The 18,472-nt window shown below is 39.8% G+C and overlaps 1 protein-coding gene across 2 annotated transcripts in view; it reads left to right on the top strand.

Annotated features, from left to right (window-relative positions):
* Positions 1 to 13,871: 13,871 nt before the first annotated feature.
* Slc44a1 (solute carrier family 44 member 1) overlaps positions 13,872 to 18,472 on the top strand; it is a 134,187-nt gene continuing 129,586 nt past the window's right edge. Inside the window, exon 1 of one of the 2 annotated variants that reach the window (XM_047525646.1) lies at positions 13,872 to 14,125. In XM_047525646.1, coding sequence (XP_047381602.1) covers positions 14,090 to 14,125 — 36 coding nt within the window. In that variant the 5' untranslated portion in view covers positions 13,872 to 14,089. The remainder of the gene's footprint in view (positions 14,126 to 18,472) is intronic. The other variant, XM_047525647.1, reaches the window with a different exon arrangement.

Genomic DNA, 18,472 nt, shown 5'->3' with positions numbered 1-18,472 from the left:
CTAGATACTACATCAATAAAACCCAATGACAGCACAGCAGAAGAAATGTCAGAAAGGGAGTTCAGAATGTACGTAATTAAAACGATCAGGGAAGCTAATGAGGAGATGAAAGAGCAAATGCAGGCATTGAAGGAGGAGATGAAAGAGCAAATGCAGGCATTAAATGATTGCACCAATCAACAGTTAAAAGACCAAATATGGGAAGCAAGAGATCATTTCAATAAAGAGTTAGAGATACTGAAAAAAAAACAAACTGAAATACTTGAAATGAAGGAAACAATAAACCAAGTTAAAAACTCCATAGAAAGCATAACTAATAGGATAGAACACCTGGAAGACAGAACCTCAGACATTGAAGACAAATTATTTAATCTTGAAAGCAAAGTTGGCCAAACAGAAAAGATGGTAAGAAATCATGAACAGAATCTACAAGAATTATGGGATATCATGAAAAGGCCAAATTTAAGAATTATTGGGATTGAGGAAGGCTTAGAGAAACAAACCAAAGGAATGAACAATCTATTCAATGAAATAATAACAGAAAATTTCCCAAATCTGAAGAATGAAATGGAAAACCAAGTACAAGAGGCTTATAGAACTCCAAACATACAAAATTACAACAGACCCACACCAAGGCACATTATTATGAAAATACCTAACATACAAAATAAAGACAGAATTTTAAAGGCCGCGAGAGAAAAGAATCAAATTACATTCAGAGGGAAGCCAATAAGAATATCAGCAGATTTTTCAATCCAGACCCTAAAAGCTAGAAGGGCCTGGAACAACATATACCAAGCCCTGAAAGAAAACGGATGCCAACCAAGAATCTTATACCCAGCAAAACTTACCTTCAAATTTGACGATGAAATAAGATCCTTCCATGATAAACAAAAGCTAAAGGAATTTACAAAAAGAAAGCCAGCATTACAGAACATTCTCAGCAAAATATTCCATGAGGAAGAGATGAAAAACAACGATGCAAATCAGCAACAGGAGGCGCTAGCCTAAAGGAATAGCCAAATAAAGGAGAAACCAAATCATGTCAAAAACAAATATGAGTCAATTGACAGGGAATACAAATCATATCACAATAATAACCCTGAATGTTAATGGCCTGAATTCATCAATCAAAAGACACAGACTGGCAGATTGGATTAAAAAGAAAAATCCAACAATATGCTGCCTGCAAGAGACTCACCTCATAGAAAGAGACACCCATAGACTAAAGGTGAAAGGATGGGGAAAAACATACCATGCACACGGACACAGCAAAAAAGCTGGAGTATCCATCCTCATCTCAGATAATGTGGACTTCAAACCAAAACTAGTCAGAAGGGATAAAGAAGGACATTACATGCTGCTTAAGGGAAGCATAAATCAGCAAGACTTAACAATCATAAATATCTATGCCCCGAACATTGGCTCATCCACGTACGACAAGACAATAACAGGACATTTATATCCAACCTACCCAGACCTTGGTGGAAAGTGTGAGCCTCATAGACCACTTTAATCCAACTTCATATGGAAGATAAGGACTCAACAATTGATAAGGATTTATTAAAAAGTTATTACCAATTTTTTTAAATAATCTTTCAAAATTTTAGAAATTACATGTTTATAGGAATTTCAGAAATAACTGAAAAATGTATGTAATAAAAATCAATAAGTCAGTAACTAAGAGTTAACCATAGCTAATGTATTATTGCTTCTGTCTCATCTTCCTCCCAGCACACAAAGATTTTACAACTACTATAATAAACATCCTCATTCATAAATCTTTGACCAAAATTCTGTTTATTTCCTCTGGAAAATTTTCTAGAAGATTATGATAAAGTTCATGATCTATTACCAAAGTGACACACAGAAAGACTAACAATTTATGATTCTAGAAATTTGGTTTAATGTAAAAGCATCATGGAGTTCAATGCTATGGGATTTGTTCATTGAACCATGGTAAAGCACATGATGGACTATTATGCAGTCAATGAAAATCATACTTTGGAGACCTATGTAATGATGCAGAAAATGCTTACAATGTAACATTGGGTTTTGAAAGTATGAGACAATACATTATACACAACATGATCTCAATTTTGTTCAAAAATACCACATATGTGTCTAAAGAACACGCATCATATATAGTAAAGAAGCTGAAAGGAAAAACACCAAAATATTAATAATGGTCAGCAGGGAACACAGAATTTTTATAAAATAGCAGGGTTGTTAAGAGACTAGGCTGTTAGTCAAACGGAGCTGTGTTTGAATCTCAGTTTTGCCACTCACAAACGTGGGCTTACCAGCTTGGGCTACATATATAACTTCTCTAGGTCTCTGTTGTCTTCTTTGAAGAAAAATGAAGGAAGAAAGGAAGGAAGGTGGGGAGGGAAAGCAGGTCAGCAAACATGAAAAATGAAAATGTAAAAAAACGAATCTAGTTCATAGGTTTATAGTAAGGATTAAAATAATGAAAATGAATATGTAGCTCCTGGGATACAGAAAATGATCAATAAGTGATTGTCATTATTTATTATCTTCTGTATACATTTTAAAATACTTTTGTATGTTACCTAAGTTAAAAATCAATAATTGCTATTATCCCAGCCAAAAAAAAAAGTGGTTTTAAAAAGTGAATTCTTTTTATTTGTATTTTCACATCTTTGTTTCTCTTTCCGAATAAACCAAAGTACAACCCTAGGGATCTCTCTGTTTTTAAAAGTCTTGCAGTGAAGTAATAGTAGTTTACATGCACTGAGTGCTTACTCTCTGCCAGGAACTATGCCCAACCCGGTACAGCAGTAAGGGGTGCATTGCCTGCAGAGACTCTAAGAAAAAAATAAAATATATAAAAGCTCATCTGTCTCCTTTTATCATCATCATTTGCCCACAATTTTAAACAACATCAGTGGCAATATACTCTTCTCCACAAAACTTTTGACTGGTTTATCTTTTAAACTGTCAAGTTTTAATGATTGTATACTTATAAATATACAAGTTTAGTACATAATATGTACACGTAATGCATAATATACATAGGTGCTTCAAATTAGCAAATATGCATTACTTGTCTCTCAATTAGCACTATATTCCCCATGGAATTTAACCCAGGCAGCCCCTAGTTACATGGTCAACCCTGACACGTGTGGACATACTGCATGGGTTTGCTTCAAGAGTTAAGCTTGTCATGGTTAGGCATTACTGAAGTTTACTGATGTCATTGCTCAGATCTTCAATCCCTGAAGTATGGCATAATCCTATTTTCAAACAGTCGATACAAACAAATGATGACAGTGGTGGTTCTAAAGATGAAGAAACAAAATTGGATTAATGTAATACCATCATCCTTTGTGACAATTTGAATTTTTATTTGGGTTTAGAACTTAAAATCAATGAAAACGTAAACTGTGACATGCAACACTTCATTTTAGTAAATATAAATTTTAGTGTATACAAAACATACATACCATATTTTAAAATTTAAATGTATTCTTTCATTTATTCATTTATTTTGTAGTGTGGGCATCTAACCCAGGTCTTCCCCTATACGTGCTCTACCAGTGACCTATATCCCCACCTTGAAATGCTTTCTTTAAAGTTATTAATTTCTTTGAAACGAAAACATATGTTAAACAATTGATTGTTACTGATAATAATTTTGTCATCTACAGCAGTGAACTTAAAATGATCTGTTCCAGGTCAAACAAGTCAGGTCATTTCGAGAATTTACCTAACTTGCACAAGGTCCTTCAGCCAGAAATTTGCAGAGCTGGTTATCAAATTCACATCTGCCTGGCTCCAGAGCCCAAAACTGTGACCAGCGTGTCAGGATGTGTGGATTACTAACAAGAAAGACAAAAGGAGGAACAGAGATTGTTGAGCTTTGGGCTCCTTGAAAGGAGCCTTGCTTGGGGAAGTTCATTACTTTTGCCATGAACCTTGGTTCCTGGATTGTAAATTACCCAGGGTTCTGAAAGAGTTCGTGCATCCTTCCCTAGTAAGCAATTTACTTCCCTTTTCCACAGGCAGAGGGGAACAGAAATAAGCCTTTTGGTTTCTGAACAAGACATTTTTCTTCTATTACTTAGTCACTTTAATTGACATTTAATTTTTTCTAAATCATATTAAAATAATACAGAGGACCTATTTTTGGAGTTTAGAAGAAGATGTGATGAAGAACCAAATAAGCTGATACCTGAAGGCATGGGTACTCACTCTACATTACATGAGCCTTGACATTTACTTGCGAGAGAAGCTCCAACATTTACAATGTTTTTAAATGTGAGACGGCTCTCAAGTCACAACTTTTAATTCCACAGTGACATTATCGTTTTCTTTTCCCTGAAGTCATGAATGAGTTGTGCTTGGCAACAAATAAAGAAAATTGCTGATATCAGGAAAAGGACCAGTAATAGAATCCAAACCTGAATGCTGAGAGAGATGGGATCAGGTAACTAAAGTCTTTCCTCTGGCAGAATTTCACCTGGAACTTTCAGCAAGTTCTTACTATGGAAGGCTCTACTTTTCTAGGATGATGGAAAGAGGAGTATGAAGAAGAAATGATGAGAATTCATATTTAAACCTTTCTGAGGGTGTACTGTGTGTCATACTTTGAACTTCTCAATGATCTGATGAGAGTTTTCTTCATCCCTTCTTTATAAATGGGAAAGTTGCTTTTAGTAGAAAGCCCAAGGGATTTGTCCTAGATCTCAAAACCAGTAAATGGCAAAATGGGTACATAAACTCACTTGTGTCAAGTCCAGGACTCTTTCCACCACATGACAGCTGCCTACCCACACCCTGGCCACTTCTGTCCTCAAAGCAGCTTTATGAAGTTGTGAAGACACTGCAGTGGTTAAGGGCCTGGGTTCTGGAGTCAGATAGATTGGGTTTGGATGCCAATCCTGCCCCTTGCTAGCTGCTGAACAGTGGGCAAATGATTACCTGTTAGAGCAGTGACAGTCACAACACAACTTACCAAATAATCCATTTCTCCTACATTTCTTCCCTCTTATATTACGTGAAGGTACGTGACTAACATTAACTAATAAAATGCAATCAAAAGTAATACAAGTCCCTGCCTCGCAAGCACTTCGCCCTGCGTTCGATCCCCAGCACCGCAAAAATAAAAATAAAAAAAAAGTAATACAAGTCATTTTGGGACTGATGTAGTAAAAGAATATATATGTATATATATCCATAAGTAATTATATAATCATTTCTTCACCTGAGAAGTTGGAAAACCTCTAGTTATATAGAATGCAGCTAAATATCTTAGATTCTCCATATAAACCTGGGTACCTGAATGATCGTGGAGTAGACACTACCAACCCCTTTAACCCCACCTCTCCCCAGGTGGGCCCACTGCAGTGTCACACATATTGCAGGGGAGAAAGGATAATTTATTATTAAAAATATTTTATGCAATAAGATATTTCGCTTTATTAATCCACTTAGATTGAGGGTGATTTCATTTTAACAGCATAATCCAGTCTATCTAGACGATTTCTTATACCTCATTTTACTATCTCTAAAATAGTGATAATAATTTTTACTTAATAGAATTACCATGAAGATGAAATGAGACTTTTATATGTCATACCTGAATAGGTTATCAAACTAGCAAGAGGAAAGAAGAAAGTATTGAATATATGGCAATCTTGGTGAATTGTTCTCTCTTCCCCACCCCCACACAAAAGTAAAAGACAATGAATTGTATGATCTTCAAGGATTCCTTGCCACTAACTCCAGTGATCTGCTACTCTACCTCCATATTTCTCTCTGATTTCAGGATTTTCAATTGTTCAACCAAGATTTATTGGTGGCTATTGTGTGTCAAATGTCTTGCTGGGAACTGATCTAAAAGACAAGCCATAAGTAGGGGGAATCTGGGTTTTCCCTGAATCGATAATGAAAACAGGCCCACATTTTCTGGGAATTCAGAGAAGATGGTCTGGAGAACCTTGACATAGTTTCTTTTTTCCACTTTTGAAGAAACCATAAATGAAACTCTCCAGGAGGGAGCCTAGGGAAGCTGGTGACAGTCATGAGCAGGCCCTTCGGGAAGGGAACAGCATGTCATTTTTGCTTTAGTACTCTTTTTAAATGTCTTTCTACATCCCTGCAACTAGCTGAGGGGGAGTAAGAGAGCAAAGCTGTCAGACCAGCAGCATCTTAATTATGGAGATTAGAAATATTTTATGCAATTGACATAGCCTCTTCTAAATTACATAGTATTAGGGAAAACGACTCTGTCTAGTGCCAATGAGAAAGGAAGAAAGGAGCTCTGAGAGAAAGAATAGGTGGATTTTGACAGTGTGTCCAATAAAATAATAATAGTTAAGGAAAGACACTTAAAAACCAGGCTCATGCTACAATTTTCATTGCCTGACACAAATCTCTTAACAGGACTTGAGGGAAGCAGGGAATGACTGCAGCTAAGCTTCAAATTGCTAGTCCAGTCAGACCTCCTGGCCTTCCCTAACCCTGTCCTCCATTTTGTTCTGCAGCTCCACACTCAGACAAACTATTGGAGCTCTTGGGAAGTGAGTGAGTTTGTGGAGAAGTCAGGCTTGTTTGTCAGAGAGTCTGTGTCCTTCACTCAGTGGGAGAGTATCAGTTAGTATCCCCAAAGTGATACCTCAGTATGTATTCTCAAAAAGTTCAATTACTTCCTGTGGCCTAGTAATTTCCTGCCAGGCATAGGAGCATCTGGTTCTGCAAGAATTGAGAGCATTCTGAGGACTGAATGCTTTAGTAAAGAATATGAAGGAGTCCATCAATCACACTTAAGCATCATTTTTGCTGTATCGAGCAGGGGAGTTGATTAGTAGGGGTAGAGCTTTGGTGCCCACTGTTTTTATTATTTAATCTCTTCTCCCTCTAGTCCTCCCTGTAAGTTATCATCATAGTGATTTTTTTAAAGCAAACATCTCAGTCTATTACCACTTTCTTCAGAATCCTCCGTTTTTTCTTCTCTGTAGGAAGTAAAAACTCCAAGGCCGATGAATGCCAGGAGATAACACAGATGGGAGAAACTGGACCTTGTTGGTCGAGACTTTGAAGAGTGTTGAGAACTGTGGCAAACAAGACCCACGCCATGGCCTCCCATCTCATGAGCTCTTCTTACAGTGTGAAACTGATATTTCTTCCATCAAGGGTGGGAGCTGGGAGCAATTTATGATCCCTTCCCTTGAATCTGAATGGACTGTGATTATAGCAAAAGTGATGCTATATGCTTTCTGAGGCAAGGTTATAAGAGGTGATGTAGGACTAGGGATATAGCTCAGTGGTAGAGCATTTGCCAGGCATATGTGAGGCCCTGAGTTTGATCCTCAGTCCTGAAAAACAAAAACAAAAGTGTTAACCTGGTTCTTCTATAATACTCACTCTTGGAGCCCAGTCACCATGCTGCAAGGACACCCAGGTCACGTAGGGAGGCCCCAAGCAGGTATTCTGGCTGACAGCCCACAGCCAACGTCAACTGCCAAGCATATGAGTGAGGAAACTTTAAGATAACTCCTGCTTCATCTACTATACAACCATAGTTACAGAAAGCCACCCAAGTGAAACTGCCTAGCTGAGCCAGAACTGTGAGAGGCTTAAGAATGACTGTCCCTGTTGTAAGTCATCAAAGGTTAGCTTGATTTGTGAGGCAACAATTTATAACTGGAACATTCAGTAGATTTTATTCCTTTCTTAGCCCGCACCTTTGCTTAAGTCATTTTTACACCTGAGAGTCCTCTGTTTCCTCCCCATCTTCATTTCTCCAAAGCTACCTGTTGTCCGTGGACCAATTGAAATACCACTTCTTCCACATGGAAACATCATCAACACTGATTTTGATATGGTTTTTCTCTAATCTGCACACTTGCATAATTTTCCAATGATCAATAGGTCATTCGGGGGGGACCCCTTATCTAACTAGTCATTTGATTGAAATATTCCAATATGGTTTTAAAAAGCAGTACATGTCTTTCTCAAAACTGCCTTGAAAAGTCAATAATTGAGAAAGTGTCTATTTCTGTTCCTTCTTGCTCTGCCTTGCCCTAATTTACCTCTTCTATGGATTGAATGTGTCCCCCCTGGGTTGGAAATAATCCCTAAGGCTGCAGTATTGGGAGGTGGGGACTTTTGGGAGATGTTTATGTCATGAATAACTTAATGGCATTATAAAAGGGGCTTTATGATAGTGGGTTCGACTTCTTGTGCTCTTCTGTGACGTGAGACAGTGTTCTTTCACTTTTTGACTGTTTACCTTCCACCACATAAGGACATGACAAGATCAAACCCAGGACTTCACATGTGCCAGGAAAGCACTCTACCACTGAGCTACATCTTTAGCTCAATATCCCAGTATTTTTTTTTTAATAGCAGCACAAAACAGATTAATAGGACCCCCATCACCTTTCCACAGACATCTGCTGTTAATTCTGGTATATATTCCTCAAAATCTCTTCTACATGTAAATGTGCACACACCACACACATGCAGTTTATATAAACAGGACTCCATCATAATACTGATGTATAAATTGCTTTTAGTAGTTGACTCTATATTGTGGTCATACAGTATACTGTCATTTTACCTGGTCCATGTCAGGAATACAGATTACCTCATATTTTTAAATAAGCATATAGTATTTCCTATTATTTAACCAATTACTTCATTAATCTACATGTGGGAATTTAGGTCTTCCCCCACTCTTCATCATTAAAAACAAGAATATATTGCTATGGGACATTCCCAGGAGAATTGCTTGGTTAAAAGAAATATACCTTTTAAAAATTTGAGGCAAATTCTTAAGTTCCTCTCCAGAAAGAGGGTTACTATTTATATCCCCATCAATAGTACACTGAGAACTGTGATCTTTCCTGACAATAGTTGTTATTGAGCTTTTAAATCTTTGCCAATTTGTAAAGGAAGAAATGATAGCCCTTAATTTTTAACATACAGTTTTATTATTAGTGAAGTTGAGCAACATTGCACATTTTTATTAGTCCTTGTATTTCTTTCACTACAGAGCTTTTTCTTTTTTTTAAACAGGTACTTCATGTGTATTATGTAAACCTTTCATATAGACTTTACAAGTATTATCTATCTGTTTGTTCTTTGTATTTCTTTGGGGTATCTTTTGCATCCAGGAGTTTTATAATGCTTATGTAGTTAATCCTATCTGTCTTTTGTTCAGTGTTAGGCTATATTGTCATCCAAAGAAAAGTTTTCTATTTAAAAATAAATACATTTCATTTCATAAGTTTTATAGGAAAAATCATGCATTTTAAAAAAAGTAACCTCATATTTTAGAAATACTTTCCTTTGAGACATTCTAGGCATTTACAAATATAAATTCCTACAGACTCATTGACAAAATGTATTTATTCATTGAAGAATTATTTATGAAACACTTCTGAATACCAAGCTCCTTTTTTTTTTTTTTTTTTTTTGGCATTTGGTACACAATGGGAATTTGTCTAGTGGAGGGAAGACTATAAGGATAAACAGGCAAAAAAAGATAATATATCATGTTAAATAAACAAAATAAATTGGTCTCTATGGACCTCCTTTCAACTTTCATAGCATATGGACTCATTTCTCTTGTTATATTTAAACTATACTCTGATTCTTGGTTTAAATTTCTTTCCACTCAACTGGGTACCATGGTGCATACCTGTAATCCCAGCAGCTCAGGAGATTGAGGCAGGAGGCTTGCAAGTTCGAGGCCAGCCTCAGCAACATAGTGAGTCCTGCCTCAAAATGGAAAATGAAAAGGACTGAGAAAGTAGCTCAGTGATAGAGCTCCCCTGGGTCCAATCCCCAGTACCTAAATACATAAAATTTCTTTCCACTCCATTAGAATGTAAGCTGTTTATGGACAGGGAGTGTGCCTTAATCAACTTTGAATTCCAGGTACCTAAGTAGGTATGTGCTCCATTGTAATGTCTCAAGAAATATACTTTTTTTTTTTAAAGAAATATACTCTTAATGAATTCTCCTACTTAATAAATTGCCTCCTTTCTAATACTCATAACCTGCCTCCATTACCCTTCCCTACTCACTCCACCACCCCAACCTAAAACACTAGTTTTAGGTTGGGATCAACTCAGTTCCCCAAGGACCTAGGTCTGAGCACATGTACTTCATCCAAATCAAACATGCTGAACTCTTAGGAAGGAATCAATTTTAAAAATATGAAATGAATTGAATGTCTTCAATTTTTAAGTCATTCAGAAAAGTAATAGGGGAAATGTTGTACCCCCCCAAAATATAAGCTCACAGCAAGCATTTTGAGAGAACTTTTAAGTTGTCTGCTCTTGCAACAAAAATCCAAGTGAAACCACAAATCAAAGTTAGAGTTAATAATTAACACTGGAAAAAACATCAACTTACAAGTGTGGGCAGAAGCAAAGTTGCAGAGCTAGGATTTATGAATCTCTCCAGAGTCTGGCTGGGAACAATGTTGTCTTTTTCTGTTAACATGCCTGAATTCAGGAAAGATCTTTTCAGGTGAGTCCCTAACTTGAGCTTAACTGGGAGGCTGAGCTATATCTGTAAAGTCTTGAATAGAGACCTGCGCTTGCCTCTTGGTATGAATGAACAGTCACAGCCCATGGTTACGATTAGTTTTCCCTTTTGGAGCATCTCCCGGGGTGACATGTGAATGCTCTGAGGAGGAGGTTGTGAGGCGGTTCTGGAAACTGGAAGAAAATGTGCTCTTGTGGGATGTGGCTGTGAACACAGCATGTGCTAAAATGTAAATAACACAGCCAAGGCACCAAATGCCACGGTTTTGAATTAGAGGACTATTCTGAGCAGTTACAGATATACATATGTATATTTCTATGCATACATGCATCTATATTTCTATTACCCAAAAACTTGAACGATCAGTCAATCTTTATTAAAATTAGAAAGACCATTAGTTTTCCCTCAGTAAATGACCAGCACCAAGACCCCTGATCTGAAACTGGAAACCCCAGAATTCACACGGTCAATTATGCAATACTAGACCACTGGGAAGCATTTCTGGCTGGCTCAGCTGGTGATCTGATTTTACCCTGCAGCACCAAGATTGATAGACCTTATAATTTTATCCTGGTTAGTGCAGATGTTCTTCTTACATAAGTTTTTTTTTTTTTTTCCTCTTTTCTTTTTTAAACCCTTTTCCCCAAAAGAAAAAGAAAACTAACTAAGCGTTTCCTAAGGGGCTTACCATGATGCCATCCCAAGGTGGTGAGATTAGTACCAATTACTGGCTAGAGGGGAAAACAGTCTTTCTGAACTTGCTGTAGTTAAATTTCATGGAATGTTTTGTATCCTTGTTTAGGAGAGTGATTTGCCTCCAAGTCACTCTTTTTCTTTTCTTTTTTTTTTGGAGCTGGGGATTGAACCCAGGGTCTCTAGAATGCTAGGTACATGCTCTGTCACTGAGCTATAACCCCTAACTGCTAAATCACTCCTTTTATGAGGCATCTTTGGGCATGGGGGTTGGGAAAGAGACTTACTCTTAGAAGGTACAGAATATCAATGCAGGAGCCTTTAGTTTCTCTCATGTTAATGACAAGGTATAATTTTTAAACATCACATTCATATGCATATGTATATATGGTGCATACATACATAATTAGTATGTTTACAAAGCACCTTGCAGAACCTTGACTCCTAGTCAAATTAACCCTAAAAGGGAAAACTAGAGTTCAAGATCGAGCACAATGGAATGTTCCCTTTCAATCATATCTGTCCATCCTCCATGTCTAGGAAAGAGATCTCCAAAAAAGTAAAATACATTTTTATGAGCACTGCTACAGCCTGTTACATATTTAACTGCTTCTACAGTTCTAATTACAAAATAAGCATTAGCTACTATACGGAACAAATGCACTAGCCAGAAAGATTTTTATAATCTAAGAGAAATGCTCCCAAATTGACTCTGCTAAGAGAAACAACTCGTTTCTCCTTGATTATAAAGAAGGAAGACAGATGGCTTCTTGTTTAAGACTGTAATTTTACTTTCAGCCTCCTCCCTCGGTTAAAAACAAGATGTACTTTTCTGGCTTTGAGGGAAAATCTCAAGGGAAGGATTTTTATTCCTGGCTGTATTGAATAATTCAACAAACATTTGAGAGAACTGAAGGAGATACAAAGGATAAGATACTTTCCCTTGTTCTCAGGGAGTTTACAATCTAATTGTGGAGTTTACACTCAGAATTGAGAAGAGAGACATAAAAGGTTTATTTCTTCATTCCCATTTAATGGCCTGCCAGTTACCAGTAACACACTTCAGACTCACCAGCACTGTGGTATGATGGAGCCTCTGATCAAATTGGAACATGGGGAGAAAGTAGAGGAAGTAGTGATCACAAGAAGGACTTGCTAAAAACTTACTTATGGAGCTACCAGCTGCTTTCTTGTGTTATTTAATCTTAACAACCCTTGGCAGGCATCCCTGTCATCAGCATTTCAGAAAGGAGGGTAGTGAAGTTTAGAAAAGTAATGCATCTAAGGTCACAGACCCTGGAAATGGTAATGGAACATACCAACCAGGAATTCTCTTTCTCCAGTCTTTTTCTTTGTCCCTAGCTCCCATTCCAACTTTTCTGTGCTTAGATTTCCTTTCAATACACATAAAGTCAACTTCTGTGCTCTTTTTCCTCCCCACTAACTTTGAGTGTATAATCTTTAAACCTTGTTTTCTTTTATTTGGTGATCCAATTTAACCCTGCAGTGCCAAGACTCCAGCACTTCTGGAGTCTCACACCTTTGTAAATAAACATTTTCTTTTCTTCCTATTTTTTGAGACGCTCTTTGATAAAAACAAATAAGACATAAAGAAGATTTATAACAGTGCCCATATGTTGTTCTGTGATTACTAACCAAGATCTTTATTCCTGTTACCCTTTAATTCTTCTCTCCTCACACTATATTTCTCAAGACTCTTTCGGAGTTGATAATTCTTGAAGATAGTGGCCATGTCCACTTTAAATTGTTGCTACCCCCAGAATGCATTAATTTAGTAGTAGGGACTTGTCTCTTTTGTTCATCTCTTTATTTCCAGTGCTGACAAGTTACTTGAACATAGTATCTTTTCTGTAAATATTTTCACATGTGAATTAAGGCCTCTTGTTTTTCGCGGAATATCCTGCATTAAAAAGCTTAGCTCAGATTCAATATGGCTTTGTTTTGCGGGCTTGGAGAACTTTTTGCCTTTTCCGCAGTTCAGACTCTATAACAATTTCAACTTGGGTACATTTCATTACGTTCTTGATCCCTTCCACGGCTCAGTTTCCACATCAGCAAAATGGGGGAGGTAGCAACAGATGATTGTGTCTCTTCATCTTCTAGCATCTATTCCTTCTCCACGAAAGGTTTATTACGTACGCTTTTTTCTGGATTAAAGAAGCAGACCACAGGGAGGTGAAAAGTCATCTGAGAACACGGTTGCACGTCCAGGGGAGAGAGGGAGAAGTCTCCAATACCGCCTCTGTGCCTCCCGGGTCCGGAAGCAACACGGCTCCATTTCGACTGCGAGCCTGCCCGGTCCTCGGGCGCCTCAGCCCTAGATGCCCTCTCGCCCCGAAGCAGCGCTCTGCCACGGTGCCACCGCGAAACAGGCCCGGCGCCGCGCAAGCTGCAACGCGCGCCCAAGGGCCCGGCCTCGTTCTGGCTGCCGCCGCCCTGCCGTCCACGCCGCGCTGCACTGGGGGCGGGGAGTCTGATGGGAGACGCGCTCGGCGCTGAGGAGGCGGCGGCCCGGGAGAGGGAGCGGGAGAGGGACTGGGCGCGGGTGGTGGGAGGCGGGGGACAGGGGGAGGCGCCGCCGCCGCCGCCGCCCGCCCCTTTCCGCTGGGGAGCAGCTGCAGCAGCAGGAGCGGAGCAGGAGCCGCGCAGCCGCCGCCGCCGCCGGGGGATGTGGCCGGCGCCTGCCCCGAGCCGCGCTGCCTCCTGAGTACTCGCCGCCGTCGTCGCCGTCGCCGCCAAGTCGTGCGGGGCCAGGCCGCGCCCTCCCTGGGCGCCCGCCGGCTCGCATGCCGAGGGGCTCCGGGGCGTAGCTGCGCGCCCGGCGCCGCCTCCGGGCTCCTCCGGCCCCGCCATGGGCTGCTGCAGCTCCGCCTCCTCCGCCGCGCAGGTGAGGGGCTCCCGCCTCCCGGCCGCCCGCCCGGATGCTTCCCCCGCGCCGCGCTGCCAGCGGGTGCCCGCGCCCGGTGCTTCTCGCTCCCCCAGCCTCCCTTCACCCAGCGTGCACTCCAAAGACCCTTGCCGCTCTTCTCCCTCCGCGCGTCCCGCAGATGCCCCTGCGCTGGCTCCGGCGCCTGCCTACCCGCGGGCGCCTTTGCGCGCCCCCGGTGAGCCCTCAGCTCTCCCTGGTCCCTTCCCGACTTGGCCTCCTTCTCCCGGTCACACCTGAGCGGCCCGTCCCGCCCGCCTGCAGGTAGAAGCTACACAGACGCCTCCTGTCTGCCCCAGGTGGCATCCCTTTCCCTCCCTTTCCGGGCCTTGCGCCTCTGTTCCCACCTCGGTGGAGTGTCCCCCTCCCATCCGCCGACTATTTTCTGTTTGAAGAAGGTGTACCCCCAGCTTGGGCTCTTCACCTCTCTCCTAATTCCAGTTTCTGCTCCATTAGATATTCTGTCCCTTTTCTCTTGCCCGCCGCCACCCCGGCCGGGTTCAAGTGTTTCATCGGGTCCCGGAGCCGTTCCATGGCCCTTTCCCCAGATCCCACCCGCTCGCCTCCCACCCCATCCCCCCTGAGTGCCTTGACCCCGGGCACCGCGGCCTCTCTGCACACCGAGGCCCCTGCGGGAGCGCCGGGACTGGGCTGGGAAGGAGATTGGGCACCTGGTGGGTGACGGGAGCGATACGGAAACTCCCTCTTTGTTGCCAGTGTAACAGGAGGAAGAGGTGCCGAATTTAGTTTTTCTGTGGGCACTGGCTGAATGTTGTCGCCGAGATGCAGAGATTTCTCCCAGCTTCTACCCTGCCCCCATCCAAATTTCTCTAACCTCCTTCCCTTTCCAATCCAAGCCCTTACCCTGGGTGGAAATGTTTAGACAACTGTTTAAGGATCAAATGTAATAGAACTTGACTGCTGGCCACTAATAACTGAGAGGACCTGTTTGTAAATTACCTAATTTAGTGGATTACTGAGTGTATTTACAAATACGATAAAAAGCAATCAGGAATACTGCATCAAACTGTCTGGTGGTGGTGTATGAAAAATAGGCTCAGACAACGCCTGGGATGTGATCTCCACAGTTTCATTAGCGTAGAATTTTAACTGTGCTCTGATTTTTTTTGGAGGGGGCGGGGGACGCGGGAGAAACGGACTTTTGTTTTTAGAAATAAAGGCTGGTTGGTTCTTGGAGAAGCAAAATGCTAGTTTGGGGGAAAAATTCCTCCAGAGATATAGCATCTGTGATAATGCCAGAAGTGTTTTGCTGCTGCTAAATGACTATATATAACTCGGTTTTAAATAACCTGCATTAGGAAAATCTTGAGATCTGTTAGAGAAAATGTCTAGAATTGCAGATGCATAGGAGAACATTTATGCTTTAGTAGGTATCCATCCTATTTGTCCAGTTGTTAGGCTGATTGGTTTAGTTAGTTAAACCTTCCTATTCAGTTAGAATCGCAAAGAAAAACTATGTGTGGTGGTGTTAGGATAGGTCTGGTTTTCATATTAACGTATACTGGTATAAAATTATAGAGACCTTCAACTGGTCAGGGATATTTTGGGACAGGGCATCTAGTTGGGAACTGTTCATTTAATATTTACTTAAATATAACCTTTGCCAAGAGGACTTTCATTTATATTGTCTTTTTTTTTTTTTTTTTTTTTTTCAGAATTGGGTTACTTTACTTTCTCTTTTGGTGGCAAAATGCCTTTAAGACAGGAAAGTGTTGATAGTTTATGAATGCTGTGTTCAATCCACGAACAGTTTAATTTGGGAGGGATGGATTCTGCACCAGCTCTATAAAGGTAGTGGATCTTACATTTGTCTAGCTCCACATCATACTTTTCAGAATGCCATCAAATGCATCTTTTTGCTTTTTCCTCCTCTTCACAGCCACATGCTGTGTTCTACAGACAAGATGCATGTCATGCACCCAAGGAGGGTATTTTTTCTGTGGGTTCCTATAGCCAATCAGCAGCTGTCACAAGCCTTTGAGTTCAGCTTGGGGACTTGTAGTGTTCAGTGGAGCATTGAGGAGGCAGGCTTTGCACCAAAGAGCTAGCTGGTCATCATTTTTTTTTCCTTATTTGAGATTTTTGGCATTTTTCATTTGTGAAGTGTTTCCAATCTCCTGGCATTTTAACGCTCCTCTGAGAAGCATCACATATTTAGGATTCTATTCTTTGTGTTGTGTTGAAACAAAATAGGGGTGAAACTTTAATTTTTGGCAGGGGAGTTATTGGGGACTGAACTCAGGGTACTCGACCACCAAGCTGCATCCCAAGCCCTATTTTGTATTTTATTTAAAGACAGGGTCTCACTGAGTTGCTCAGTGCCTTGCTTTTGCTGAGGCTGGCTTTAAACTCGAGGTCCTCCTGTCTCAGCCTCCTGATCTGATGGGATTATAGGCGTAGCCAAATTTAAATCTTTAGATGTAAACCTTCACACCATTGAACCTTCTTAGGCATGGAATGTATTTTCAGGCAGAATATGTTTGGTACTACTGGATTGAAAACTTCTTGATCATAGTAGCTGCTTTTGTTTCCTTATCTTTGTGTAGTGCCTCATGGTACCTTGAGCATAATAGTTGCTCAGCAAGTTACTGAATGGAATGTATACACATAAATTTGAACATCTAGCTGGCAAATGACATTGATTATGAATGCAGCCCTGACCTGTGTTTCACTTCTATGGGCTGGTGGACTAATTCCACCAAGCCATCCTCTTCTGAACTCAGACCTGAACTGTGTAAATTAAAACTTATATGCCTTTCCCCCATTTCTTCCAATTCTGTCATTGGTATCATTAGTTTATAAAATTGAGCAGATTTTTCTCTTTTTCTCAATTCCCTGCTCAATGTGTATATTTCAAATGGAGCAGAGGCTATAACATCTTAAAAGAGCTTGTCTGCAAACTCTAATGATAACCTGCCTAGCACATCAAAACGACACGCTTTGAGGTAATCTGCAGTCCAGCGTAGCTTTTCTCAGTGGTATTGTCAGCAACTTTGAAGCCCCGGTAGACTTTATCAATATAAATAAAGTATGTTGTCTTTTTGTAGTAGGAATTCACTTTTGAAATATATTATGTTTTCCCTTATAGTCTCTCCCCATGTTGAAGTTACTCATAAAAGAGTTTATAGTCTTCCAAACTTTATCTCTTGTAATTTGTCCTGGTATTATTTTCGTTTTCTTGGTAGAGTCTGTGTATTAATTTCCCATCCAAATAATTATTCTGTTTTAGGATTTAAATTTACTAATGTCACGTTCTATACTAGTATTTTTATTGCTGAAGGAGCAAATTCTTGGCAAAATAATTTGTACTGTATCAGGCATCTAAGAATCTTAACTTAGTCTGGGCTCTTATAGACTCTTAATTAGGTCTGTCTGTCTGTCTTTTTTATTAGTGACCATTACAAGTTGTTTAGTAATCACGGAAAACAAGCTGATACATGATAGTCTTTGCCTAAGTCTCTTTGAAAAGAACATAAAAGTAAGATAGTCTTGGGTTTCTTTTTACACCACTAATCCTTCCTAAGACTCTTAAAATTTATTCCCATCTCTTATAATTCGTTTCTTCTGTTATAACCTGACATAATTTCCATTCTTGTAGTGTTAAACTTCAAAGTTCACTTGTAAATCTTCAGATTTATTAAATGTTCTTTCCCATTGACAAACCAGTTTAAATGAAGGAGGCTTTTGAAAGATTACTTAGCAAATTGCCGTAAATCTTTGTCGTTAATGGCTAGATCATTATTTCTCATAGTAGTGCTTTGGAGACCAGGAGATTTTGCAAGTATTCTGAAGTTCTGTGTCCTTCAGTTCTAACCTTAGAAGTTAAGAGTGGGATAGAGGAGAATCTTTCCAATTGAACATACTGCCCTTTGTCTGATGGATTTTAGCAGACTTTTGTCTACTGTCTTTTCCCATGGTCTTAAATTGAGAGCTGTATATTTAACTGTCTTTTTTTTAGCTCTCATATCTGAACTTGAGATTAATGAAAAATAATCAGAAGTGGTTCACAAATACTGGTTAGCATTTGAGTACCTTAACAGCCTTAAGAAAATTCTAATAGAACTTATAGTCTACACCTGCTTTGTAGACTTTGCAGTCATATGGTGAAAATGAAATTTGAAGAGTTTAGTGGAAATTACCAACAAAGACTAAGTTGTTCAATTAAAATATGACCTGCAAAGTAAACCTGCTTTAAGATCATAGTAATTTTTATGTAGCTATTATTTTCACAGTCATTTTCATGTTTTAGCCTCTACAGTAACTCAGGTTCATTTTACTTCCATTTTT

The sequence above is a fragment of the Sciurus carolinensis genome, chromosome 14 (genome assembly GCF_902686445.1).
Source record: "Sciurus carolinensis chromosome 14, mSciCar1.2, whole genome shotgun sequence".
Lineage (NCBI taxonomy): Eukaryota > Metazoa > Chordata > Mammalia > Rodentia > Sciuridae > Sciurus > Sciurus carolinensis.
The sequence above is the reverse complement of the archived record's forward strand: the minus strand, read 5'-3'. Positions and strand labels throughout refer to the sequence as shown.